Source organism: Mugil cephalus, chromosome 1 (genome assembly GCF_022458985.1).
Source record: "Mugil cephalus isolate CIBA_MC_2020 chromosome 1, CIBA_Mcephalus_1.1, whole genome shotgun sequence".
NCBI lineage: Eukaryota > Metazoa > Chordata > Actinopteri > Mugiliformes > Mugilidae > Mugil > Mugil cephalus.
In genome coordinates, this window is record NC_061770.1 from 24,717,794 (window position 1) to 24,744,717 (window position 26,924).

The 26,924-nt window shown below is 40.9% G+C and overlaps 1 protein-coding gene across 1 annotated transcript; it reads right to left on the bottom strand.

The window, feature by feature from the left end:
* Positions 1-590: 590 nt before the first annotated feature.
* On the bottom strand, positions 591-26,405 carry LOC125017068 (LHFPL tetraspan subfamily member 4 protein-like). Its single transcript, XM_047599922.1, has 4 exons — positions 24,922-26,405; positions 6,391-6,627; positions 4,025-4,041; positions 591-2,700 (listed from the first exon to the last, which is right to left on the bottom strand). The coding sequence occupies exons 1-4, from the start codon at positions 25,328-25,330 to the stop codon at positions 2,647-2,649; spliced, it is 717 nt and encodes a 238-aa protein (XP_047455878.1). The 5' UTR covers positions 25,331-26,405; the 3' UTR covers positions 591-2,646.
* Positions 26,406-26,924: the final 519 nt, after the last annotated feature.

Consider the following 26,924-nt stretch of genomic DNA (forward strand, 5'->3'; position numbering starts at 1 on the left):
ATGTACGACAATTTGACCTCTCCAATACAAGGCTAATAGCAAACACGCTGTTAGTTTATTTAAAGGTAAAACTGCATTATAAGCTCCACTATACGGTCTGTGGTGATGTTTTACTGTAGCAGTAAATGGTCCTGAGCAACTTCAAATCGGGTATGTACGATAATTTTCCTCAAAATACGATCATTTTAGGCTTCTGGTATAATAATCTGTCACTTCCCATCTGGCAACACTGGTCACGTTTATTTTTTGTGTTTCTTGTTCTGATCTTTCAGCAGCAAAAATGCTGATGTGTGAATTTCCTGTCACTGTTTTGTGAAAAACAGCTGAGCAGCTAGCTTAAATGCTAACAACCTGTTGAAACGATGTGGAATTTTCACAAAAATTAAACATCTTACCCCTTTAAAGTTTGCGCTATTGACAAAATTCAAAGTGTGGCTGAACACTGCAGAGTTCTGATGTTGTCTGGAAGACCTTCGTGACATTTCAAGGGTATAACTAACGTTTTACCAACAAATTCCACAGCAGTGGTGCGTCATCATTACCATAATGACAGCTTTTTTTTTTTTTTCCAGAAAGTGTAACTTCCCAGTGTTCAGCCACACTCTGAGTTTTGTCTATCGGTGAGTTACAGTAATTCAAATACCACAAATTTTTTTTTTTTGTTTTTTTTTATACGCAGGCGGATGTTTAGGTCTTAAAGGGTTGAACAATGTTCTTGCATGAGGCCCAATTTTGCAGGAGCACAAAAGAAAAGCAAATGACTCATAATCAGGATTTACCATCTGAGTTATCAGTCCTCACTGTGCACTGGAAAGAACAGCGGCCACATGATACATATGAGCTCGAATGTCGTTATTTTAGAAAATGCCACATTGAAAATCTACACTTTTAAAACTAATGTGCTAAAAATAGGCATTATGTTAATATAGCTGTTATTCGTATGCCAAATTAACAGTTTTATATGGACTGCATTACTTTCCTCAAAGTTATAGACTTAAAAAAAAATGGTTGCCATTTTTTTAATTTTTATGAATACAACATGCTTTCATATAATATGTGAAATATGTTTAAAACGGCTACTTGTAGGCTATTTTTTTTTATAGGGGCTGCCTTGGAGGGGACTGTAATCTGGAGCTCAGTATCTCAGTATAAAATCCTGCCTAAAATGACAAAATTGGCTGAAAAGTTTGAAACGTCAGGACACCAAACGTGAACATATTCTGCTGCCGACTAATACCCTCGTAACAGAGACATATTGAAGCAATTTAGTTATATACTGTATATATATATGTATTTTTTTTTTTTAACGTTTGGGTGCCCACTTCTGCACGCAGCTCCACTCCTTCGTAGAGGCATATGAGTGACATCACCTTAAGACGATGCAGCACTTGGGGGCCGACAGCCGTATTCACACAGTCTTAAGACATCTGTAGAGTAAACTGATCACTGTATGCTGGAACCATAAACTGGAGTAAACTGCACACTGGAGGAGGGGGTTGCAAGATAGCACGAAGGGAGGGGAATTTGGACCAAAATAATAATAAAAAATAAATAAAAATAATAAAGGAACTGCAATTAAGCTCAGCAATTCAAACTTTACAGTAGACTGAAGGCTGAAAAATGACTTCTTCTGAGGCCATGGTGACGCATGGGAAGTGTCAAATAATTTGATTCATGCTGCTCCGTGGGGGAGGGTGGAGGGGGAGATGTATCCACCTTTTTCACTTGTCGCCTGCGTGATCCCACCACAAACCGGTGGCGATGGCGAGGAGTCGTAGAAACGCGATGATGAGTTTACACACGGATTCCGATGCTCTTCCAGCGCGGGGAAAACACTGATACCAAAGGGTAGAAATACTACACTCGAATGCATTAAAGAGTCAGATGAGGTTTTGTCGTCGGCTGTTTTCGTCAGCAGTAATGTTATTTACATTGTTCCGTATGTACAGTAGAGAATCTCCCAGAGATGTTAGGTTCTGTAAAGCTGCAATGGGGAGGGGTGGGGGGTGCAGGGGCAAGGGGGGGGGGGGTACTCCTTTTGAAATTCCTTAGATGAAGAGCCATACGAGTCCCAGTTGTTTTTTTGTTGTTTTTTTTAAATGTTTAAGGATGGACTTGCTGCCTGTATTGCGGGTCTCGACTCTTATGTGATCTTTTCTCTGAAGCCGTGGATGCACACACACACACACACACACACACACACACACACACACACACACACACACACACACACACACAAACTTAAAAAGTCGGTAAATAGCAAAGTTGGAAAGGAACCACCGTGAAATCATGAACATGGACATTATGGTTCTTCATCTCAAGGACTGAATTTCTCACACAAATCGAGACTTTAAATACAGTAATTCTGTTTTTTTTTTGTTCATCATAAAGGTATTCATTGAGAAAGTCGAGTGTTAAATGCACTGTACAACCTTGTATAATTTTTTTTTTTTTCAAAATATAGTTTATCCCAGTGTGTTTTGTTGTATTTTTTTGTAATCTTACAGTATCCTGTACACTTGGTGTCTGCATTGAGATTGGGCGATATCCTGATCATTGGAGAGAAGAAGAAGAAGAAGAAGAAGAAGAAGAAGAAGAAGAGGGGGGATAAAGAAAGAGAAGAAAAGGTGTTGTCCAGTGCTGCCCTCAGTGAAGACGCTGCACTCCGTACCGCGGCTCTCTTCTGTCCCGCACCTCAATCTAAAGGGAACAAGAAGAATTCCTTCACTGCACCGACCACAGATTAACAGCCTCAGGAACCAACAATAAAGAAAGAGTAAAACACCATGAGTTTTAGATTTTAGATCTTTTTGCAAATTTGGGCCGTGGTGTTTTAAAAAAGTAAACTATATTTTTATAGCACCTTTCACAGGTAATAAACCACAGTGTTTCACAATAAAATGATAAAAAGACAGAATGTTGCCAAAAATAATAAAAGCAAGTAGATTTAATGCAGTTAAGACATAAATAAATAAATAAATAAATAAGTAGAATAAACCCACATTTAAAACAGCCATAAAATTACATAGAACATAGATTAACAGACTAATAAGGTCCAATGAAGAGCTGCTACCAGAGTTCCTACTCATTTGAAATGTCAAAATTCTGTACTTTTTCCAGACTCGAATTTCCAAACTTCTACGTAAAAAATAAGATAAAATAAAAAAAATTAAAAAATCTAATTTATGGCATTAGAGTAAATAGTTTTTTATCATGTAAATCATTGGTCCTCAGCAGGGGGTCTGCAGAGTGGGGCCACAAAATCATTGGTTGATTAAACATTTTTTATATATATTTGTATACATTTTTAATTTTCCCGCGCGACTTTAAATTTCTTTACTTAAGAAGAGGAGGATGGTTATCTTTATTCTGTGACCCCTATAGTAGCTTTAAATGTTACGAAGTAAAAAAAATATATATATATTTTTTATCTCAAACTTTCTGTTATGAATCCAGACTCTTTGAGGAGGTCTGTGCGTTGTGAGCAGATCATGACGTTTCACACTCAGTTTGGTGGTTTTTGAAGTTTGCTGAATAATGGAGGAGATTTTACTGAAGAGTTTGTCCTAAAATGGATCAAATTATGAGAATATAAAACTGTAACGATGGAGTATTTTTGATTAAGGTCAAGATTTGGTTTGAAATTCAAGTATTTGAGAAAAACTAAATACTTTTTTTTTTGCACACTCTCATTTGTATTGAATGAGTATGATTGAATTGTGAAATTGCAACGTTCTTCCTAGACCAAATATGTACCTCATCTAAATGTGCGTAAAGAAGATATAAAATACAACCAGTTAATGTTGAAGCAGCTAAGTGCACGGCGAGGTAATCCACTGGGTAAATATGTGTAAGTCTGACACATCAGTATTCTGGAGACTGTTAATAATATTAATAATATTAATAATAATAAGCAAGGGGATCGCTCCACTTCCTCTGCTCGTTAATTCAGAAGGTCACTCACGTGTTAATGCATTCTCCAAATTTAATGCAAATACAATGCGTGAAGCAAAAATTCACTTACCCTTGACACAGCAAAATCTGCAAGGACAGAAGAGAACAGAAGTGTTGGCAATATTCACGGTGAGGCCGGGGAAATAAAGTGCAAACTAGTACGGAAATACATCAACGTGCTCATGTAAGTATGAGTTCAGCATTTACGTCGTCACTGCTGCTGAACAGCTACTACACTTTCTACCCCAACGGGGAAAAACCAACAGGGATGATGTGTCTCATTAAATGAAGACGTTCCAACTTCACTCTTTCCTTTTGTAAAGTGTTTTTTTTAAAGCTTTGTGATGCACCCGTGTGAAAATGAGCTTGGATGTGTCTTATATAGAAAACTGAAAAAGGACCAAAGGAAAAAATAACTGTGAAATGACACAGGTGAGATTGTGCTGAAAAGAAACCGAACAAGATCATGTGATATAAAGGTAAAACCAAAAAAAAAAAAGAAAAAAGAAAGTAATCAAAAATGTCCAACTATACTGTGGACTCCAGAGGATTAACTGAGGTTAACGCATTCATGCTGATATAAATAAACCCAAGTATATCTGTTCTGATGCAGCCTCTCTCCTTTCAGTTCAGTTATTTTGTATTTATTTTTTATTTTTTTGCTGATTACGTGTAAAACCATGTTCTGTCCGTGGGTCAGAAAAGGACTTGAAAACACAAAATGAAAGTCCACACTGCTGATGAAGCATTAGAAGCGTTAAATGAGTAAAAAAAAATCACTGACTCCGTTGGTGAGGTTAATCAGATAAGAACAGAAAGACACGCCCACGCTCTGGAATATCTCCAGTTACCATGGAAACCATCATGGAGATAGACTGTCGGAGAACCGAGACATCTTATGTCACTATTCTCCCTCTTTATCTCCCGGCCTCTTCCTCCTCTCACTCCTCCTCCTCCTCCTCCTCCTCGCTTTACTCTATCCTTCTCTATCTGTAGGTTTATCTCTCCGTCTACTACACGATAGATCTTTTCCTCTCTGCCTCCCTCACCGTTGCTCTTTTCCTTCTGCCGTTGTGTTTGTGGAGTCGGATCAAACGCACGATCCTTACATAAGGAGATTTTTTAGAACGTCTTCTGCTCTTGCCCCTACGCCACCTTCTCCCGCCGTTCCCTTTCCTCCTCTTCCTCCCTTTTCATGCAGCTGAAACAATGCGATTCAACTGTCCTGATGCAACAACATGCAAACTGTCAGAAACACTCTGGAGGACGCTCTCCCACTCCTGAATTCAGCACTCAAAGCAATTTGTGCGGAGAGGCTGAGGTCACGTTGAGACGTGTTTCATTTTTCAGAGGGGCAGATCCTGCTTACGTTAATAACTCCAAAGCTAAGGTCTAAAAAAAGGGGTGGAGGACTATGTGCTTGGCTAACACAACTTCAGTGTTACTATTTTACAAGATACTAATTTTCTCTGCCTTCTGGTTTTACATAGGCCTACAGAGCTGTACTAAAAAACAACAACAACAACAAAAAAAAAGAGTTAAAAATCTGTTGCCTTCCTTGTGACTAAATGATATTATTATATTTAGAATTTATGTGTAACAATGTAAAAAATGAATAACTAAAGTAAAACACAAAAAAATATATACATTAAAATATTTCTTGGTTTTGGTAATTTATTTAATTGTATTTCTTGTAATTAATAAATTAATAATTAGTATGTTTTTATTATTATTCATATATGTATAACAAACACAAAAAATACAGTAACATACAAAGAAATATACATTCAAATATTTCTTTTGTTTGTTGGTAATTTAAATTTTATTTCTTTTAATTCATAAATAAATAATTATATTACATTTGTTATTATTTTATATTATTTTTATACTATTTATATATATATATATATGGTTGTATAACAAATGAAAAAAAAAACAGTAAAAGTAGAACACAAAAATATACATTAAAATATTTCTGTTTTTGTGTTCTTTTTTTCTATGTAAACATATAAAGTAAAAAAAATAAAAGGTAAAATAAATAAAAAACAAACACATTGTGTATTTGTTTGCTTTTGGTCATTTATTTTAAATTTATTTAATTTTTCGTTTATTTTACTTTTTCATCATGTGCCCTTAACTGTGAAGAAAAATGTGAAGAATTTCACTTTGTACAGAGATACTTTATGCTAAGGAGTTAAGCAAATACAGTACTACTATGTACTAGTACTACTTGTCAAATTAAAAAAAAAAAAAAAAAAAAAAACGAGGGGGTGAAATGTAAATGATGATATGTAAGTAAGAACAGATTTATCTGGAATATTTCTGCACATCATCAAATTACATTTTAAGCTATTTCTTCTTTAATTTTACAAGTTAATTAATACATACTGACAGGACCCAACCCAACTACTCCATTACTAGGACTCCTCCACTCACCTTTGTTGTCTGTCTGAAGATCGTCGAGATAAAAGTCCGTCTGCCGATTTCCCAGGACGAAGGCCAGGAAGGAGAGGATGAGGGCGTCCAGGATGCCCATGATGGCCAACATGTACGCCCAACGCACGGAGCAATCGCCCAGGGAGTATTTCCCCGCGTGCTCTCCGCACATGTCCCGGATCACCTCGGCGTCCCACCCGTCGGGGAAGATCATGCAACCCAGCACCAGGCACACTCCTGGGGGAGGACATGGAGGAGGTGATGGAGTTAGCGGGGTGGAGGTAATAAACGAGTTGAAACAGCAGAAAACAACGTTGAGCGATCGCAGTTGGAAAGGAAATACAGGTAACCTTCTGTTCCTTTACTTAGACCCAACTCTTATCAGAATGAGAGTCTGGTAACACACCATTTAGATTTCATTAAACTAGACTGTAGGAAAACGAACATCTCCGCTTTCACTCATTGGTCAAACTTGTATAGCTAGTATAGCGGTTGTCAGGGGCAACTGTCGATCATCATGACGCTACGTCCTGTTCCTATAACTTCACAAAACTTCTCAGACACTTCAACATATATATCAAGTCATAATAACTACCTAAAAAACTACGGAAGCCCTAAGCGCTCACATATTATTTTGTTTTCCGTTTTCCCTCGATAACGAGTTAATTTCCTCTGTTATTTATCTCGTTATCTCTTTGAAAACAAATCTGAGAACGTGCCGTCATGCTGACTGATGGATGCTCTCAACACTATAATGTAGTGAAATAATAGTCTAATGTAATAGGTCTACTGTAAGGTGAGCCGTTTGCTTTGTGCTTTAATATTTGCTAGATAACAATTAAGTTTCCGGAGATCTGAACATAACAAGTTATTTATCTTGTTATCGCAGGAAAATGGAAAAAAATAATATGCATAAATGCAAGGCCGCTTAGGACTCCCGTAATGCCCAACTGCCCAAGCCCCACCCACTAACATGGAGTGGGTGGAGCTTATAACCTATACTGCAGGCATCCACCAGGGGGAGCTCCACATACTTTGGCTTCACCTTTAAGGAGCTGACACTTTTTATACAGTCTATGATGATACAGAGCGAAAATACTTATGCATGAAATTTGATAGTGATACGCATGATCCCAGACCAACTTTCTGCCACTAAAATATTATGGTCGGGTTAACTAGCATCCAGCCAGTGGATCTGGATCCAGTCATACAAAGAAGACATTTCACCAGTATTAAAAGAATTTCTTTAAGGATTCTTTTAGACGTTTAAAGCAATCTGTCACGCTTTGGATTAAGTAATAACAACCACACATTGGTTTGTGGATCAATAGAAACGCTGCTCATGTGAGGACAGTCCAAAGACAAGAGAGTGAAGGGGGTAAAGATTGAGACAGTGAAACGATGGAGACTTGTGTACATTATTCACCTCGAGACACTCGTATCACACCCACTCACACCTGCATGCACAAAAAAAAAAAAAAAAAAAAAATCAAGGAAAGAGTGTGTGCAGCACACAAACGCAGTACGAAGCCCTCCAGGGAAATGCATACATGCAACTTTCGACACTGCAACAGAAATGGTAATCTATACTTTACACCTCTGCTCATTCATCAAAGTGAGCATCGCTGGGGAGCTGATTGTGCCATATTCCTTACTCACCAGCCCTGTTTAAATAGCAGTCAGCCCGTGGCCTGAGGGGCTGTAAGTAAAGCAGTGGGATCCACTGGGAGATGAGGAACATACATGGCAGACGCCACATTGGATCTTCGTCGCGGCCCAGACGCGTCTTTTCCACGGGCAACATCGCTTGTGATACACATGAGAAGTCAGACAGATTTGGCCGAGTCTGTGATTATTACGCTTCAGTCCAATAAATGTTCAAGAGGTTTAACGTCTGGAGCTCAATCGGTGTGCGATTGTGAATATTTTAAGGGCTGTGTGTGTGTGTGTGTGTGTGTTATAGGACGTTGGGCGGCATTCAAACACACTGGCTGGTGTGTGGAATGAGAAATACAGGAAGACGCAGATCACTGTAAATCATAGGTATTCAACAGGGTGTGCTGCAGGGAGGTCGCAAAATCTTTGGGAGATTAGACATTTTTTATATATTTTTTTATTTTAACCCACAATTTTTCCCTGCAAATTTACATTTTTTAAAAAACACATTAACATGAATCCAATATATTTTAGTAAAGGGATAAATGGAGGCAGAAGACGTTATCTTTCAGTCAGCACTTCTCTAATTCAGCAATACAGCCACCGTTTCACATCGAGCACCACACCAGCCGAGACCTGTCAATCTAAGCCTCCTCTACGCAGTAGGCCCCGCCTCTATTGCTGCTGAGCCAGTCACGATGAAGCATATTACACGCTGACTTTATCATGTTCCCCGCAAATGGCCGAGAGTGTATTCAGTCCCCAGGGTGAAATCCTAGAGAAGCTAACAGTACATGAAATACATAGGTATGTTTATGACGTTGCATGGCCACCCAACAGTTGCACATGTTTGAAATAAAAAAAATGAATACTTGAATAGCCTGATATTGAATGTAAAATGCTAATAATGATGTATATTTATAAATAGCACTAGGCCGAGCTTAATATAGAACACATATAGTAGGTAGGGGGTTACTACTTAATCTTTCCATCGTTTGCTTTCCAAACAGACGTTTAGAAGATTACACCACACTTTTATCTCTTTTTTTAGGAACCATATTTGGTAACTTCCTCACACGTTTTAAATTGCGTCCCTGTGCAAGAGAATGTTGTGCTGGTACCGTAGCCTATTAGTTAAATGGTTGAACCTTGTCACATTAGCGAGTCCCTCTAAAGACCCCGTTTCTCACATACCGGCCATTCATCATAAGAAAATGGTGGGTGGTGAACTTGTAGCAGCAGAGGGTGGGAGGATATGAGATTAGTCACCACCTCTCCGTGTTAACATGCAAACACGAGGAGCCCTATTTTAATCTAAGATGTGCACTGTTTCAAAATGCGGCCGCTCCTCTGACAAAGTAATTGCAGGCGTAATGAGAGAATGTAATGAGAAAGAATATAATGACGATAATACTGTAAGTAATGAGAGAATAGAAGAGCAAAGGATGTAACCGTCATGGGAAATCAGTACGTTATTAGCTTCTTTTATGACCTCTATGCAATATATTAACACGGATGAGAGGTGATAAAATCATTAACTGAGTAATGAGCGTCAGGTAACATGTTTTATGGATTTTTGATGAATGTTTTCCCATCTGACGCGAAACTCTTGCCAAGTTATTGAGTGTGTGCTTTTGAAAACATGACTTGAACAGTGGTCCTGATGGGCACGGTGCTTCATCCTCGTGGCAACACATTAACCCGCCATTTTCCTCTGGTGAAAAAGTTATTAAATCTTATTTGCTTATCAATTTTGCTCTAGCTTCATTTTCACAGCTCAAGACATCATTTTGTTTGTTAACCCTCTGACTTGCACGTTAAGAAATACGATTAATCGCGATTAAATATCATTTATGTTTAATCTATATTAATCGCGTGCATGGCAAACTGAGTATTTTGATATATCATTATTAAAATGTTCACACGATTGCACAGATTGATACAATATAAATACTGAAGCTGTGTGATGTATGTTTTCGAGCTATGGTCATCTGTTCAAAAGCGCTGTAGCTCAAAAAGTATAAAAGCTACAGCTTAGATATTTGTATATATAATGTGTTCACGCATGGACAAATTTGTGGATCTCACAAATTAAATTAAACTAGCAATGCATAGAAAAAGGTACAAAATGAGAAATTAAGGATTTTATTGTGTACTACTAAAAACAAAACAACCATGTGGTTACAATGCCACTCAGAAGGTTAATTACAAAAGTGAAGTAACCGAAGACATTGCTGAGAATTAAAGTTAAGAATAACTGTAAAGTAACTCATAGACTGGTCAAACAACTTGTCCATTGAAAACCTACTGTAAATACTTCATGATGGTGTTGGCAGTTTATAATATACTGTAAAGAGACGGAAAAATGTTTACAATTCATCTCCCATTTGGAGGTGTATACAAACTAAGTTTGTAGCTGGAACGTAAATGTTTTACCAGTGGTTGTCAAAGCTGCCAAAAAGTCCAGAGGAAGAATTAGAAGAACCAAAATCACATGACCAAACATCTGGTCTGGTTTGGTGAAGAACTCTACTCTGGAAAAAAATTTGGAAATTGCGCAATGTGGGTGTCTGGCAAGGCGGTAGTAGGAGATCGTCATTCAATGCTGCTAACTTCATTTATCACTGAGACAAAAATCCTAAAGCGGGATAAATCCACTAAGGCAAAGTCTGCATGAAAACAACACTACATCAACAGTACATGTCAGTCACAGCTCTACTGGAACTGTGCCACCAGGAGTTTGGGTTAAGGCTAAGGTAAACATGTTACTCCCATTTCTCCTTATCTGACACCCAGATAATTGAAATCATTTATAAATTGGAAATCAATTTTCTCCAGCATGTATACACCTTCATTAGACTTTAACTAGACAACACGTGCACATGCTCCACAACCACTGCGCTGGTGTATGACCCTGGAACAAAAACATCCAACAAAGCTGGCCGCAGAAGAAGAAGGTAAATAGAAGAACCACCTGAGGGATAGCGCCATCTTATCTGCACCATAAGTAGCGCGCACATTATGTATGAGATTAAAAAAGCTGAACTATTATCCATTTGGTTGTTGTTTGAAATGCTGTTCTGACTCATAAACAACTGTAGTTGTTTAATATATGACGTAATAGGTCAACTGTAAAGGGGACTGTATCAACCTACTGAAAAGACACATATCGCCACCTAGTGTGGAGGAGGAGGACATGTTCCCGTCAGTTATTCAATTTTCTCCGATGCATGTAAGCTGGGACAAGGACCTCATCCACAAAGTCGAATTTCGAGAATAGCTTGATTAAGCCATGCATGTAAATGCCCTGAATGATGGATCAACAAGTCAGTTGTTTCCATTCCTCCTAGAAATGTGCAAAACCTAAATATTTCAACAAAAATTGGTAAAGGAAACGCCTACATTTCTAAAAATCTCTTAAATATCTAAAGCTAAAAACCCTTTTACGATCTCATGAGGTGATTTTCAGATGTGACGATATAAAAGTTTATGGCGAAAGTGCAATGGAAACATTGGTCATGGTCATGTGACCAGTTCAAGTCCATCTTGCTCGAATTGAAGTCTTGACGAGAATTTAAGAGAATTGTGGGATATCACGAGACAAGACTTGTATCACTCACAGCTCATTCACAAAACACTTTTCAATGGAAACATGTTCAAAGAGCAATTGCACTTTATCGAAATTTCAGAAATATGGCTTTTATTTTCTGAAAAATGTAAAGAAATGAAGCTAGTGACGCGTTGTAGGAGGTTGGTAAGTAAACGCTACTCACTGAAGACCCATCAGAAGATCTTGGCCAGTTTAAAGATTCAAAGCCACCAATCATGCAGCTTAGCATTTGTTTTTAAGCAATTCAGAAATTGATCATAATGATGAAAGTATCAGTTGGTCGATAGTCAGTATGACAGAAGGCCTGTACATGTCTATATGTGCACTCTCTTCCATCTGCCTTTCTCCTACATCTTCAGCTCGAGCCTTTAAGTGGGCACCGACAGGCTAAAAATAACCCTCCACCTTCCCACAACCCAAGAAAAGCCCTTTGAAGTTGCTGGGGTTTTTCCTCTCTTCCTTCCTCCCCTCCACTCTCTCAAGACACCACATTCTTAACTTGAAGGTGAAGGAGGAGGAGGGGACTTCAAAGGCGGAGGGATGGAGCGGTGGAGGAGGATGGGAACGGGAACGAGTCGTATGGAGGAGAGCGGGACAGTTACAGCTCCTACACTCTATTATTTCCACTTCTTTTGTTTTTGTTTTACCTCGTCTCAGTTCACCACTTCCTGTCGTTTCTTCTCGGCTCTTCATTCAGAGCCTGTCAGGTGTCAGAGGCATCAAAGCGGGTCAAGCTGATGACGGCGCTGGGCCTTGACGGGTTTGTCATCCGACTAGTTAAAATGACCGTGAATCGGTTTATTTATAGCGCCCTCGAGATGTTTATAGACTCGTTACATAAGGATTTTGACAGACTGTCTGCTTGTCTACACAGATTCTTCTTTTCATTCTAGACAAACAGACAAAAAAACGATTATGTAAGAGCTCTAAAAATACCATCATTACAATATATAAGCGGATGTGTTAAGTGTTTTTGATGGGAGCAACTCCAAGCTCCACGCTATTCCCCCTGAGCAGCTTGACTGTGGCAGCTCTATAGATGGCGGTGACGCTATCCAGCAGCCTACAAGGTATTTTTGTCTGATGGGACGGTAACTGTGTCAGATTAGTTGATTGTGGAGGCATAAATGATTCAACGAGTTGTAATGGTGAAAGGGAAAAGAAATATCTTGGGCGATGGAAAGTGGGCAGATACACGACTTAATTTAAAAGAAAAAAAAATTAAGGACGCATGAAATGGGCAATAACCTGTGAGTTTCTAAAATGTTTAACTCTTTAACATTCCTCTGAGTCATATATGTGACAGCAGTAGCTTTTTGAACCAATCAAACCTCTGTACATATGTTTAAGTAAAAGCTGCATCCAATATGTTATTTTCTTCTGGATTCATTGATAAAAGTCATTATAGGTTTAAACACATTTCTTAAAAACAACCCAACAACTTATTTTTTAACTGTGCGCCAACTCTGATTACTCAAAAACAAAACCACTTAGAGTGATTCTGACTTTTGTGATAGAAACTTCAAAGTCGTGGCTCTTGAAGGAGACCAAGACCATGAATGAGTTCCAACATGTTCATGAAGAGCATTCAGTTTCCTCTGGGTGTGTCCTAAATAGGCGGAGTTTTGTGTTGTTGTTGTTTTATTTTGCAAAAAGGCCGGAATGAAAAGAGGTCAGCGGCAGGAAGCTCTTTGAGTTAACCAAGATGGAGCATCGTCGATGTTGTTTACATTTCAGATAGAGAACGTTGACAGCAAGAGGAGACTAGTCACTGATTATGTGACAAACTTGAAGTTTTATCACATACCAGCGAATGCCAGTCATAGACAACTTTGGTTGAACGCGATTAAAAGAAATGATTGGAGTGAGACAATAACGGGCACACTTCATATCAGATAAGATTGTTAGTTTAAGCCTGGTTGGAATAAAACGTGACTAAAATAATGTTAAGTTAATCATTATTTGGGGGATTCTTGCTACATGATAATGCTAATGCTAACCACTAGCTAACCCAACTTTAACTGAATGTTTCAGGGGTGTCCAAGCAGAAGTTGCCTTTACTACGTTACCCTCCACAGTGGTTCCACTTACTTCTTGTTATATCTTTGTTGGGATAACTTCACTTGATAAAGACAGACCAGACTTTGTCCAGACGTTTCCCTCGTCCATTCTCACTCGCTCATTCTAAGCAGTCTCTTGAAATATGCTAACCAACATACAGTACACAATCTATAGTGTTTGAGATCTGCTGCCTCCAGCTAAGCTCCGCCCCTCAAAATACATCACATTGTTTACAAACCTTAAAGGGGTCTATACACCCAAATGTAAGTGGACCTTAACCCTAGTGTTGTCTCATAATTAATACATGAATGGTTTGTAACGGTTGTGGAGGCCACATTGATATCGGTGTCAGAATAAAATGCTCGCAGTGCTTATATTCTTCAAATGAACATTACTGTAAGTGAGCTTTCAGGAGTGAAACTTGGCATCCTTCTGGAAGTGGAGCTCTTGCAGACCAAAATCCAGGGCAGAGCAGCCAAGTGGAAAGGTGTGAACGTGACTGCTTTAAGAGATCACCATGTCCTGTCCATAATGTAATAAAGCTGTCTGAGATCTGCCCTTCCCTCTGCCACTGTGTCTAGACCTTGGCCCGCTGTCCTCCATCTATCTAATGACGGCCTCCTCGTTGATATACAGAGTTTTTATTGGGGTTGAGATCAAGCTTGCTGTGTGTGTGCTGAGGGGGCACTTTTCAAGATGCTGCTGCTGCTGCCAGGGTTCACTGGCCCTCTTAACAATGATTTTTCCCCTCTTCATCCTGGCTTTTCAAGTTCTCTCTGTGCTTTTTTATTCATTTTTTTTTATTATTATTATTATTTGTCACGTATATATTATTTTCATACGTCTGGCTTCTGTTTCTTGCATTTGGCATTTAAGTTAAAAATGTGCATATTTTTGATTTTTATTTCCTCTCATATTTTACGTAAAAAAGCTTGCACATAACCACATAATGTTTTTTTTTTTTCTTTTATATTTGGGGCTCAATGATTGGTCTCTAACAACACTACCTGATAATTAGAAAAAGACTATTGTACCTAACACGACAATGTACAGTTTATTAAATTTTACCACGGTGGATTTCACTGTTGAGCTTCTGATCTTTGTGGTCTGACAATGCTCAGATTTGGAAACTTTCCATATATGGGCAGAATTAAATGCTAAATTTCTAAACTCCTTTTCCGTCCAGAGCTGAAAGTGTTACTTGACAAAGTTTACATTCCTCAACGGGACCAGATTGGCCGACCCATGTGCAACACAGAGAGGATAAAGATGGGTGGCAGAACTGCTCCTGGAAAGTGAAGCTAAAGCTAGTAGAGCTCCCCCTGGTGGCTGGCTGCAGTACAGGTCATAGGCTCCACCTCCTCCATGTTAGTGGGCGGGATATGGAGCAAACTAAAATATATGTCTCAATAGTTTGTTTTGATGCATGTTCAAATGTCAATTTTTTGGATAAGTTTTGTTCTTGTTCATTATTAGACACTATAGAAACAGAATCTGACATAATGACATAACGGTTGGAGGTAGAGCAACATAAAAATAACATAAACGTGAGTGAGTCTGGAGGAAATGTGGGTGGGTCATCAATAGATGAGATCAGCCTCTGCCTCCAAAGATGAAACAACAAAACAGCTGAATGATCTGTCAAGATTACCTCCTGTGCAATGACTGGACATCTACACATACTAAATGAGAAAAGCACTAAAGAGAAACAGAGTGCACATAAAGATACCTACAGTTATTTCCTGAATGGTCATGTATGAGACTTGTGCAGAGTTCTGTTCATTAGATGAGTTGTGTGTTGTGCAAGGCCTCGGTTATTGTGAACTGAACTAACGGCTATGTAAGCAACCTGAAAGTTAAAGGTTATTACAGACTACAGACTAATGGCTGAGAGACTAATGACAAACAAAGAACAAAATGTTGTTAGCCTTGTTATGCTTAGCAACGTGCTTCACTTTGATTTCCCACCTGACATTGCTGCCTAGGGTCTTGTTGCAATGATGCGGCAGCAGTACTGTTCAAGGTGGAGCTGTTAGTTAGGATGTGGAGGAAAGAGCAGCATTTCTCAGGAAAATGGACACTTGGACCAGCATTATATCAACTACGTAAAATGACATATACCATCCTTGAAAAAAACATTTGAACGTCTTAGTTTGGCCCAAGCCCCATCCACTAGCACGGAGTGGGTGAAACTTATGACCTACTCTAAATGGTTTGGCTTCACTTTTGAGGAGCTGTCATGCTGTGCATTTTTTATACAGTCTTAAACCAACACTTTAGCATGTCAGAGAACACACCGAAAGGTTTGATACCCAAACTAGCAATCTGCCTTTCAACCTCCACCTGTCCTTTCATTGAAGATCATGTACAATTTCCTTTATTCTAAATCCTAGTTAGTTAGTTATTTCTTTATTTCGAACATAAAAAAAAACTAAACAGAACAACAAAAATAACTGTAGATGATGAAAATAAATAAATAAACAATAAAGTAACAGAATAAATAAAGTAACAAAACAAAGATCTAATGTGCTTTTGGGAAATCGTGCGTGCTCAGTCTTTTTGAAACAAAGGAAATAATAATTAAAAAAAAGTCTAACATGGCGAAGAAGAAGGTCTACTGTAGATGTTATCCATTAAATATGTGATGCTTCATTGAGAAGCATGGAGGATGAATAATGAGACATTTCCATTTTCCCCTCATACATATACATCCTATTAACAAACATTAGCAGCTTTCTCACACACACAAACTGAGTGACAACGCTGAGAAGGGTCAAATGAATCCATTATTCAGCTGCCAGGCTATTTTTAGAAACACCCTGGTGACTTTGAGATTATTTATTAAGCGCCTGATAATTAAAACATGTACGTTTGGTTGGGAAAAGCCGCCCGCAAATCTCAGAGAGGGCGAGGAAGAGAATGAAAGAGATAGAGAGCAAGCAAGAGGCAGGGATATCCCCCAGGGAAACTCTTCTCTCCCTCTCTCCTTCTGTATTTCTATATATAACTCCACCACTGCAGCATCTATTTAACTCCTGCTGGAACCGATCCATGTGGGCGCGTTTATCCCCCATACATACAAAGCCACGGTGGAAAGCTCGCACACGCACTTAGACAAACACATGCGTGAGGCATTTACGCGTTTACGCGAACAGCACAAGCCACGCTGGCTCCAGCGAGCAGATAGAGAGGGAGAAAACGTTCTCTTTAATAATTCAGCTCTCGCGGCATCATGTACACAGTTTTCCCCGCTGTCTCACGTGTGCACAGCCTCGCACACGCACACAAATACGCATATCATCAGCGCGCACAAGCTGGTCCTACATACAAGAATAAAAAAACACTTTCCTTTAAAAGATCCGTGCAAATCATTGTCTGTCAGGAGCAATCACACATGTACGAGTTGGCAGTGTTAACACCTCAACCCCTACAGCATCCTCCAGGATTCAGTTCACAGTGGATACATACAACACTTCACGATTCACGTCCGCCGCTAATGTGCTGCAGAAAGTGTTTTCTGCATGTAGGTACAGCTACAGACTACTAGGCACCAGGGGTTATACAGACTAGTCGACTTCACAACAACATGGATGCCTCCTAGAACAGAGATGGAATTACTTCGCTAAAGATGGAGCCCATACTACTGTGACATGTCAGTCCTGGAATACAACAAAAGTGCTACTGCAATACATCTAAAAATGCTAACGTCCAAACCCGTCCAGACGGAGAAGAAGGCTGAACATCAGCTATTTGATAAAGTTATTAGACCTTTAGCTGCAGGACATAGAGACACAAATACCTGCTGCACTATCCCATTTACCAACACTCTGTGGACTATTAAATGCTACTGATGGTGCTGAGTTGCCGCCTGTTTTTATACAGACTATACACATCTGCTTGTAGCACATGAGCTGTCCATTCTCAGCATATGTATTCAGGTCAAGAATATAGATTTCATTACTTTCTACTGGGTTTTTATTAGTGACATCATCAGAGAATAGTCAATGCTGACTTGACTTTCATCACATCTGAAAAATCTGAAGTCGTGCAACCCCTGCTGGGTACAAATTCATGGTTTCTGCCTTTGTGATGGCCCCTAAAATGTGAATTTCATTATGCACGCGTCCTCACATACTTTGCAGTTGACCCCCAGCACAGGCCAACAACAGCTGACTGTGCAGACTTTGTGCACATCAAATGTGGCGACAAGTCTTTCACCATCGAAGCATACTGGATGGTATTATAGAGTTGTGGAATAGTTTTTAGGGAAAAAGCTTTAGGGAAGAAGTGACGTCACCCACTGGACTCTGAACCTTGAAAAGGAAGCCTGGAGTGGGCGGAGCCTGCAGTCGCCATGTCGGATGAGTTTTACTCCGCCCACACTTGGATGCTCCAAATATGGAGACAGAGGGTCGTGTTGGGGCGGAGCTAAAGTCATCTAGAAATGCCCCTGGGAACGCCCCTAATTGCGGAATTTTACACCTTAATAAAAAATTAACGAATAAGTTAGAAATTAATTCACCCGCGTAGAGTTGTCATGAATAATAAAATAAACTATTGAGACTAAAACAGTTTTTTGTACCAGACAGTAAACAGGTTTAATAATGCTGTAAAGTTGGGCTTTTTAACATGGGGGTCTATGGGGATTTGCTCCCTTTTGGAGCCTCAAGTGGCCACTCAATGAACTGCAGCTTTTTGCATCTTGGTATGGGCTTCAACACTCAGGCCTGTACGTTGCCGCTTGGCGTATATACAGCCAGTGACTCTCACATAGATGCAGAGTGGGGTTTTACTCCTCTCTTCCAGAAGCAAACCAGTATCACCATGACGAGGTGTTAACAAACTAAAGTCCTCCATAATTCACACAGAGACACGTCCCGTCTTTCTGACTGTCCTCCAACTCCCATCGTTCTTCCATCTGCTTTCTGTCTTGCTTTTCTCCACACACTCTTAGGCCGGGCAGTCGCTGACAGGTCGTCCGTCCCAGGACAGCTCTTCCCCTGCGCCACGGCCCATGTCCTGCTTAGTTCTGTTTAATATTGCAGCAGACAGGGTCAGACGTGCAGGAGGCTGGAGGCGTATGAGCTGATGGAGGAGACGAGCGAGTAGAGGAGAAGACGAGTCATCGAGCTGCTGAACTAGTTTTTCTCGGTGCCGCTTTTCAGCTGGAGGGACGGACATTTTTTTTAATGGTTTTCTTCCAGGAGGTAGAGAAACCTCACCTTTCCTTTTAGCACTAAATTCCTCTTTGTTCAAGGCTGGTGAATTAAAGCTAAAGTTTCCCCGGAGCATTTTCCCACTGCTGAATCCCAGCAAAGGTGCAAGCAGACCTGAGGTACTTTTGGGAAATCTCGCCCTCCTCTTAGACGCCGCTTAGTCTAGATGAGTAAAATGACCCCATTATTCATTTACCCATCGGGGCGTGTTGTAACCAGGGGAAGACGGGAAGAAAGCCACCAATTATCAGGCAGCTGTTGATTCGTTAATGGCTTTAACCTACTTTCAGACGTTTTCGGTTTGCACTCCACCTGCTGGCCTCATTATGGTCTTAAATCTACTGGAAAGGAATACAACTTTAGTTTACTCATACAGTAAACTGTTGGGGTAGGTGGTGTGATTTATAATATCAGTTACACTAGTCAGTGAGTTTCATCTACGACAGACATTTAAAAGTTAAATTAATGTAGTTCATTTTCACGTTTTTACTGTTATTCTACAAAAAGACATTTCCAAATTGTGCTTCTACAGATTTTGAAGATGGTTTTACATATTGGAATTGTAAACAAACGAGTCACGTTGAAGTTAAAGATTGTTTTAATGTGTTTTATGCCGCACCAATAGAAGGTCTCTGATCGTGATAACTCTGGAGAAACCAGGAACTCTTTTTGTTGGCAGGTTTTATTTCCTTCTTGTACAATCAGTGGTTAACATTTTCCTTTTTTCCAGGTCAATACTGACCTTCTTTTCTTTTGGCTTGTCAGTACATGTCCTCATATTGCCAAGAGTTATGTGTGCCATCTTGAAGTCCTTTTTTTCCAGTGCATTAACCTTATTCACATTTGGTCAGGTCAGTATGTACAGACGCACACTTTGGCCTATTTTTAGAGTTTAGGTGCCAACACACAGTGTGTGTGTCTGCGCCGCCAAGTCTTCTGCATCCCAGTGTTTTGGCCTACGTTCCCATTTTTCCTCTCATCTTTTATTTAACCTTAACCAAACCAATCAGTCCCATTAGTTTAACTCAACACCACAGACGCCGCTGCCCTGAGTTGGACACTGCAACTTTTCTACAGTTTCAGTCGACATGAGTAAGAGGTGAGACTAAATTTAAACTGGGTGAACATTTCTCTTTTAACGTATTGTTGCTTTTATCCACGAGGGGCCCAAACGTCTCCCTAATTGACACTTTTGGTGCATTTGGCCTAAACGGAGGCCGCTGACGGTTCAAATCGGCCCCTTTGCTGTGTTTGCGGTGGTGCGCTCTGTCGCTGTCCTGTGCCAGGAGGCCTGCTGCTGCACCCAGCAGGGCAGAGTGGATGATTAAACGATCATCTCCGAGGTGCTGAACAGCATTAGGCTCTCTGCCAAGCCTATTAGCCAACTTACCTCTGCCACACATCATACACGTCCACGGGAAGGACAGTAACACCTTCTGAAGTTTCACAAACTCTGACGCGTTCTCTCGCAAATTACAGGCAACACAGGGGACGTCAAGTTATTTAGAGCAGGGACTGGCCGCCCGCACCCGGAATGGCCCCTGATTTGACTTTTGAAAATTCTAAAAACATTTTTAAGTTGTAACAACGCAGTTCACTGGTAAATGACAGGCGCAGCTTCATAGCACATCCACCAGCTCTTTTTCATCAGTGGGAAAGAACCCCGGGCCAGTAGGTGGCGATAGAGCATAGCATGGTAATAACTGCCCATAATGCTGGTGGCCAAAAAATCAATAAAAGTCACAATTGCCTCATTAAAAGAGAAACAGTCCTACTCAGTACGTTTACATGAAAAAAAACAAATTATTGCCTTAATCCGACTTTAACTGGACAACTTAATTGCACGTAAACACGTTTCTCCAGGATGTATACGCATAATCCGACTTTAACTGGACGATGCATGCACGCATATGCCACAACTGTTGTGCTGTCGTATGACCCCAGAAAAAAAACATCCGAGAAAGCTGGCTGCAGAAGAAGAAGGTGGCCAGAGTTGATAGAAGAACCACCTGAGGGATAGCGCCATCTTATCTACACCAGAAGTAGCGCACACTGTGTATGAGATTAAAAAAGCTGAACTATTATCCAACCTGATGTCGTTTGAAATGCCGGTCTGCTACATGAACAACTCTTGTTTATTATATGATGTAATAGGTCAACCTTAAAGGGGGCCGTATTAACCTGCTGACAAGCCCACTATCGTCACCTAGTGTGGAGGAGGAGGACATGTTCCTGTCAGGTATTCGATTTTCTCTGTTGCATGTGAACTGGGACAAGGATCACATTTAGAAAGTTGAATTTTGAGCATTAAGCTGTGCATGTAAACGCACTGACGAACTTTCTAGGGGTGAGGAGGTAGAACAGCTCTGCAGGAAAAAATATTGATATTTGAATTGTAAAAATTAACAAAATGCGTTCTTTGCACTTTATTTTATCTATAAATTTCTCTTTATTTACTCTTTTATTTATGCTTTTTGGTTTGGTTTGCTGTGCAGCTTGGATGGTAATTTTTATTTATGAAGCCCTCTGCACCTTTGTTGTGGAAGATTGGCATCTTTATACGTGCATTTGAGCATGAAATATATTGAGATAATGTGATGTATGTTGGTTCAATAAAAAAAGACATACATCTTATTTAAAATAACTTTTTGGTTATATATCTGGTTAGAAAGTTTGCCGCCCCCTCTGTCATTTAAGTTGCCCATCCCTGGTTTAGATACTGATACACTGATTATCTAGACATTTCTAGAGAAACACATAGACATTTATTTATTGGCACATTTGTATTTATGTCATCAAAAGCCAGTAATGGAAACTGAAACATGTTCTTGCAGGAGAAGGAGGCTCAGAGCCACTTAGTTGGATTCAACTCCTCAGATGATGACGTCACTCTAAAGCCCCTCCCGAATGATTTCAATGGCCCATAATCGGTTCCCAATGGAGCTGCTTCCAGGATAGTGCATGACACATGTGTGGTACTGATCGAAAGTCAAGATATTCCTGGAACGGACTCAATAACATCAGATTAGAAGTAAAAATGTAATTTTCTGTCTTTCAAATCTCTGTCTGACCTGGTGATGGGCCCACAGAGAGGTTTTGTGTGGCCACATGAAGCTCAGCATAACTTCAGTTAGTAAGACTATCTTTATCCTCCCTCATTTACAACTCTTTCTTGCTCTCTGTCTCCGTCTTCCTGCTGCTGTGATCAAGAACAAGATTTAACCCCTTATGGGGCGAGGAACCGTTTTTGGTAACTTCCACACACATTTTAAATTGCGTCCCTTGGTGAGGGTTAGAAGCATGTGGGTTTTCATTCATCAGGAAACATTCTCAGGTCAAATCAGAGTCAAATGTGGTCTACAAGGTCCACCTCTGTGTGAACACTGAGCGTTATTAAGTAGCATGAAGAAGTGTCCTAATGTTGTCTAATGTGTCTCGTATTATTTATGAATATACATTATTATCATCATTTTGCATTCAATATTAAGCTATCAAAATAATACAAAGGTTCAAAAATTCTTACACATATATATAACTTTTCTTCTGATAATATTCCTAATATCTTCTGATTGGCTCAGCAGCGATAGGGGCGGGGCCTACCGTGTACAGGAGGCTTAGATTGACAGGTGTAGTGTGGTGCTCTGTGTGAAACAGTGCACTGTAGAGCCACGTCCTGTATCAGTGATGACTGAAAGATAACGTCTTCTGCCTCCATTTATCCCTTTACTGAAATATGTTGGGTTCATGATAATGTGTGTTTAAAGAAATTTAAATTTGTGGGGGAAAATTTATAAAAAATATATAAAAATGTCAAATCTAGCACAAATTTTGCAAAGGGTTAAAAGGGGGGTTCCCACTACTAAGCACGGCTTCACCTTCTACCCCTCAAAATCTGTGACATCCCATTTGGGTCTAATAGCGAAACACATTTTCTTTGTTTCTGTGGTTTTTAACTGAACCTTACAGTAGTGGCTGAATCGGGAGGGAGGTTGTTTCTCAGGTGGAAACGGGGCTTAAGGAGTTAAACGCAGGGCTTTTCCCTTTTACACAGCATCGTGTGCTTTAGGCTTCAGGTGAGGACGGGGATACTTTGTTCATCAGAACGTTGTTCTCGCTTGATTAATGGCGTGTGGGAAGACCTGGGTTCAGTTCCTGTTAAGTCATGAAGATTTTGATGAAGTGCAAACTCCGTACCTCTGCTGTTCTGTCGGATTCATGCTGATTGCAGAGCAGCAAACCCTTTCAACGCACTCGGCAGAACAGAGGCCAGAGTGGGCTGATGAGGAAAAGAACAATACAGGAGGAGGAGGAGGAGGAGGAGGAGGAGCAGGGGGGTGAAAAATGCTGATCTCCTTCTCCCTGCCTTCCTCCTTCCTTCCCTTCCCTCCCCTCCCTTCCACTCTCTCATTCAGCATGCTGACTGTTTCTTCTGCACAGAGAACCGACTCCCACGCTATCCTGCTTGGCCTATTTATCACATTGATCAGCTCAGGAAGGAGTCGGATGCACGCGGGAGGCTCGCCCGGAGATGTGCAAGGGGTCGTGATTTTTCCGCACCTCCTAACACGCTCTCGACACAATCACTCTTCCTGGCGCTCGGCCTTTTACCTACGCGGCAATTTGGACACAGAGCCAGCTCTGAAAATGAGCAGGGAGCTGAGGGAGGCACCAGCCGCACACGGCAGCAAAGGTCATAATCTGCAGTGGTTTGATTTGAATTGATTCGTGATCTGTATGTGTTCACATTTTCAAATCGTTCAGCACTGGTGGTTGGACAAATGGTGTTATATATAATCTTGCACATATTTTGTTCTCAACCCAAGTAATTAATTCTAAAAATTGATCTATACATGAAGTGGTCATAAACCCTCCCCCACATCCCCTGTAATGACACACCAGTGATCATAAAATCCCACATTCCCAGTGCAGCCTCAACTCCAAGGATCCTGCCTCTGCCCAAATCTAATGCCACAAACCCCCTTTCCTCCCCCCCACGCACCCTCGAAAAAGAAAAAAGAAGAAAGCAACACATCCCATAAAGGCAGCACGACTTAGCAGTCCGTGTCCTGCGTGTGTTCAGCAGGCTACAATGTGTCCCCAGTCATTTCAGTGAACAGTAATCTGCCCACGAGAGCGGAAGACGAAACACATCACCTTCCTGAAAACAGTAATCCAATCGACCTCGAAATAGCGGTGGGGGCCCGATGGAAGCTCCCTGGGCGGCAGGCGTCCGCCGTTTACGCACCGCGTCCTGTACCAGTGAATGGGTGAATGGATGGCATTTGCATTGCATGAAGCTGTCGCCTTTAGAGATGCAGCGGCGTATCCTCAGAATATCAATGGTCACGGAGTGGAAGTGAGGGGGTGGGAGGGGGGGGGCTCAGAGCTCTAGAATGTATTCTACTGTCTCAACCCCGGTTTGCAGGGACGGAAAAATCTGTACAACCCTGCTAATTATCTGTAACAAGACAGGCCCTATATACCCCCCCTCCCCAAAGACTACAGCGTATCGATTTCTATGCACGGAAAGATAATGCAACGGATGCTGCACACACACACACACACTCACACACACACCTTTCACCTATTTCTGCCCGTGCAGACTTGAAGTCACATGATTCTTCTGAAGCATGAACCAGTGATACCGACCTCAGAAACCTCTTATTTCTGCAGCTGCTTGCATCCATTTACCGCCTTTACATCCCTCGTGTTGCTCGTTTGTTTGCATCACCTCAAAATACCACCTGTTCTCTATTTAATACAGCAGTTTTAGGTGGAAATGCTTTACTAATTGGTTGGAACAACTCAATAAAAAATAAAAAAATAAAAAAAATGTCACATTAAAGCGGGCTACACCAACATCCCGACTAACTGCGCCCAATTAGCGCCAATAAAGCTAAACCCGTCAATTGAATTGTGATTGTTTGGTTTCCTTATCGCGGCTCTCCGGGACATTTTCAGCTACGCGTAAATGGAGAAATGTCCTACCGCACAGCAGCTGCATCCAGGCGCAGGTCTTGTAAACGGTGGAGGTGTTGCAGAAGAAGAAGAGCGCCATGCAGGCGATGCAGCTGAGGATCAGCACCATGGACAGCAGCACGAACACCGAGGCCGCCTTGAAGGCTCCGGACGGGATGGAGCTGAAGTCGGAGAAGCTGCCCACGCAGGTGAGCTCCCGGTTGGGCGACGGCCCGGTGCCCACGCAGTAGTGGAAGAGGCCGAAGTAGCCGGCCTGCGGCGTGGTGACGCTGTCGCCGATCCAGTAGGGCTGGATGAACACCACCACGTTGACGATGGCGAAGCAGATGGTGAAGATGGCCCACAGCACCCCGATGGCCCGGGAGTTGCGCATATAATTGTCATGGTAGATCTTGGAGGCTTCTTGGGAAGGCAACATGTTTGGTCTTTTGATTTTTTTTTTTTTTTTAATTATTATTTTTTTCTCCCCTTGTATATATGTATATATGTATATACCTGATATTCTTTAGAATCTCGCAAGGAAAGAAAATGTTTAAAAAAAAAAAGAAAAATACCCACACAGCTCGACACACCTCACTACCCAGATCTCTTTCTTTCTTTCTTCTTTTTTTGTTCGCTATATAAAAGCTTTCCTGTGTCTCATGTGGCTGTTAAAGGCTAATAAACGGGCCTACATAACCACACGACAAAAATCAAACCTGCAAATATGTAGAAGAGATCACAGGACTAAACATGGTCAAAATGAACAGGGGGGGGGGGAAATGCTACATTGAAGCAATAGAAAATCATAGCCTACATATACCTCTGATGAATAATTTACCAACACCAGTGATTCAACATTGCTGTCTGAGGCTCGTTTCCTTAGGGCTACACCGTAAATGTTTAACAAAAATCCATCCAAATAGGATTTTTTTTTTCCTTCTTCTTCTTTATTTCACAGTCGTCGGGTGGAGGGGGTTAAAGCTGTTTTTTCATCCTCATCCATCAGCCCAGAGCTCTCTCCGGGATGTCCTTTCTCACCATCCGTGAGATGAGATGCGTCTTGTTGCCCGTAGCGCCAGAGGTGGACCCCGCTTTTTACCTTCCGAGGCATCCGTGGGGTGCTCCCCTTCCTCCGCTTGCCTTTAACGTCCACGCAGCATGTGGAAATCAAACGCAACGAAATGAAACCCCCTTCCCCCCTAAAAAAAAAATAATAAATAAAAAAATAAATAATAAAAAAATAAAAATGGAGACCACTTTTCGACGCGAGCCCTCTGTCAAATTTCAACAGTCCTTTCTCGTAAATCCGACATCCTCCACCGACTCGACTCCATTATCATCATGGTTTTTGTCGTAGCCTTTATCCAGAACGTCTCCTCTCCCTCTCTCTCCCTCTCTCTCTTTCTCCGTCCTCCTCCTCCCGTTCCTCTGCGCGCCCCCCGGAAGATGCTGATGTTGTACTGATGACAGCGATGGAGCGCGTTCGCGTGCGCGGGAGCAGCGGCGGAAATTTGCATCGGAGCGCGTCTCCGTCTCTGTTCACCTTGAATCAGAAATAAAAGCGACACAATATCGTCGTGCGTAAGAAAACGAAACGTTTCCCTGCGTCCGAGGACCGGAGACCTCAGGTTGAGCAACGTGTTGCCCGCAGGAAGCCAGCGAGGAGGTGTTTGTGAGCGGAAGGAGTCAGACGTGAAATCAGAAATACTCCGATCCTCTTCCAGTCCTGCTAATTTACATTAGCCTTTAGTGGCTGCAGCTTAAACCCAACTAATCCTTTAAGTCACGTAACAAAAGCGAGATGTCAAGTGCCTGATGTCTGGATCTGGGTGCAGACTCTACATTTTAAACCACATCTTCAGCCCCGAAACTGTTGGATTTTTATCCATTTGTTCGTCATTATTCTTTTTTTTTTCTACAGCTGAAAATCTCGGAATCAGTGTCAAATAAATAAGACGGCGTAGGCTTCTCAAACAAATGATTATTTGTAATGATTTACTTTGTTTACACATTTACAAAAGTAAAAACCA

Bases quoted from the DNA above. Each gene is read 5' to 3' on its own strand.
- LOC125017068 (XM_047599922.1), bottom strand. From the start codon at position 25,330: ATGTTGCCTTCCCAAGAAGCCTCCAAGATCTACCATGACAATTATATG. The intron at 6,628-24,921 runs GTAGGACATTTC...GTCCTCCCCCAG, and splicing joins CTGGATGCAGCTGCTGTGCG to GAGTGTGCCTGGTGCTGGGT.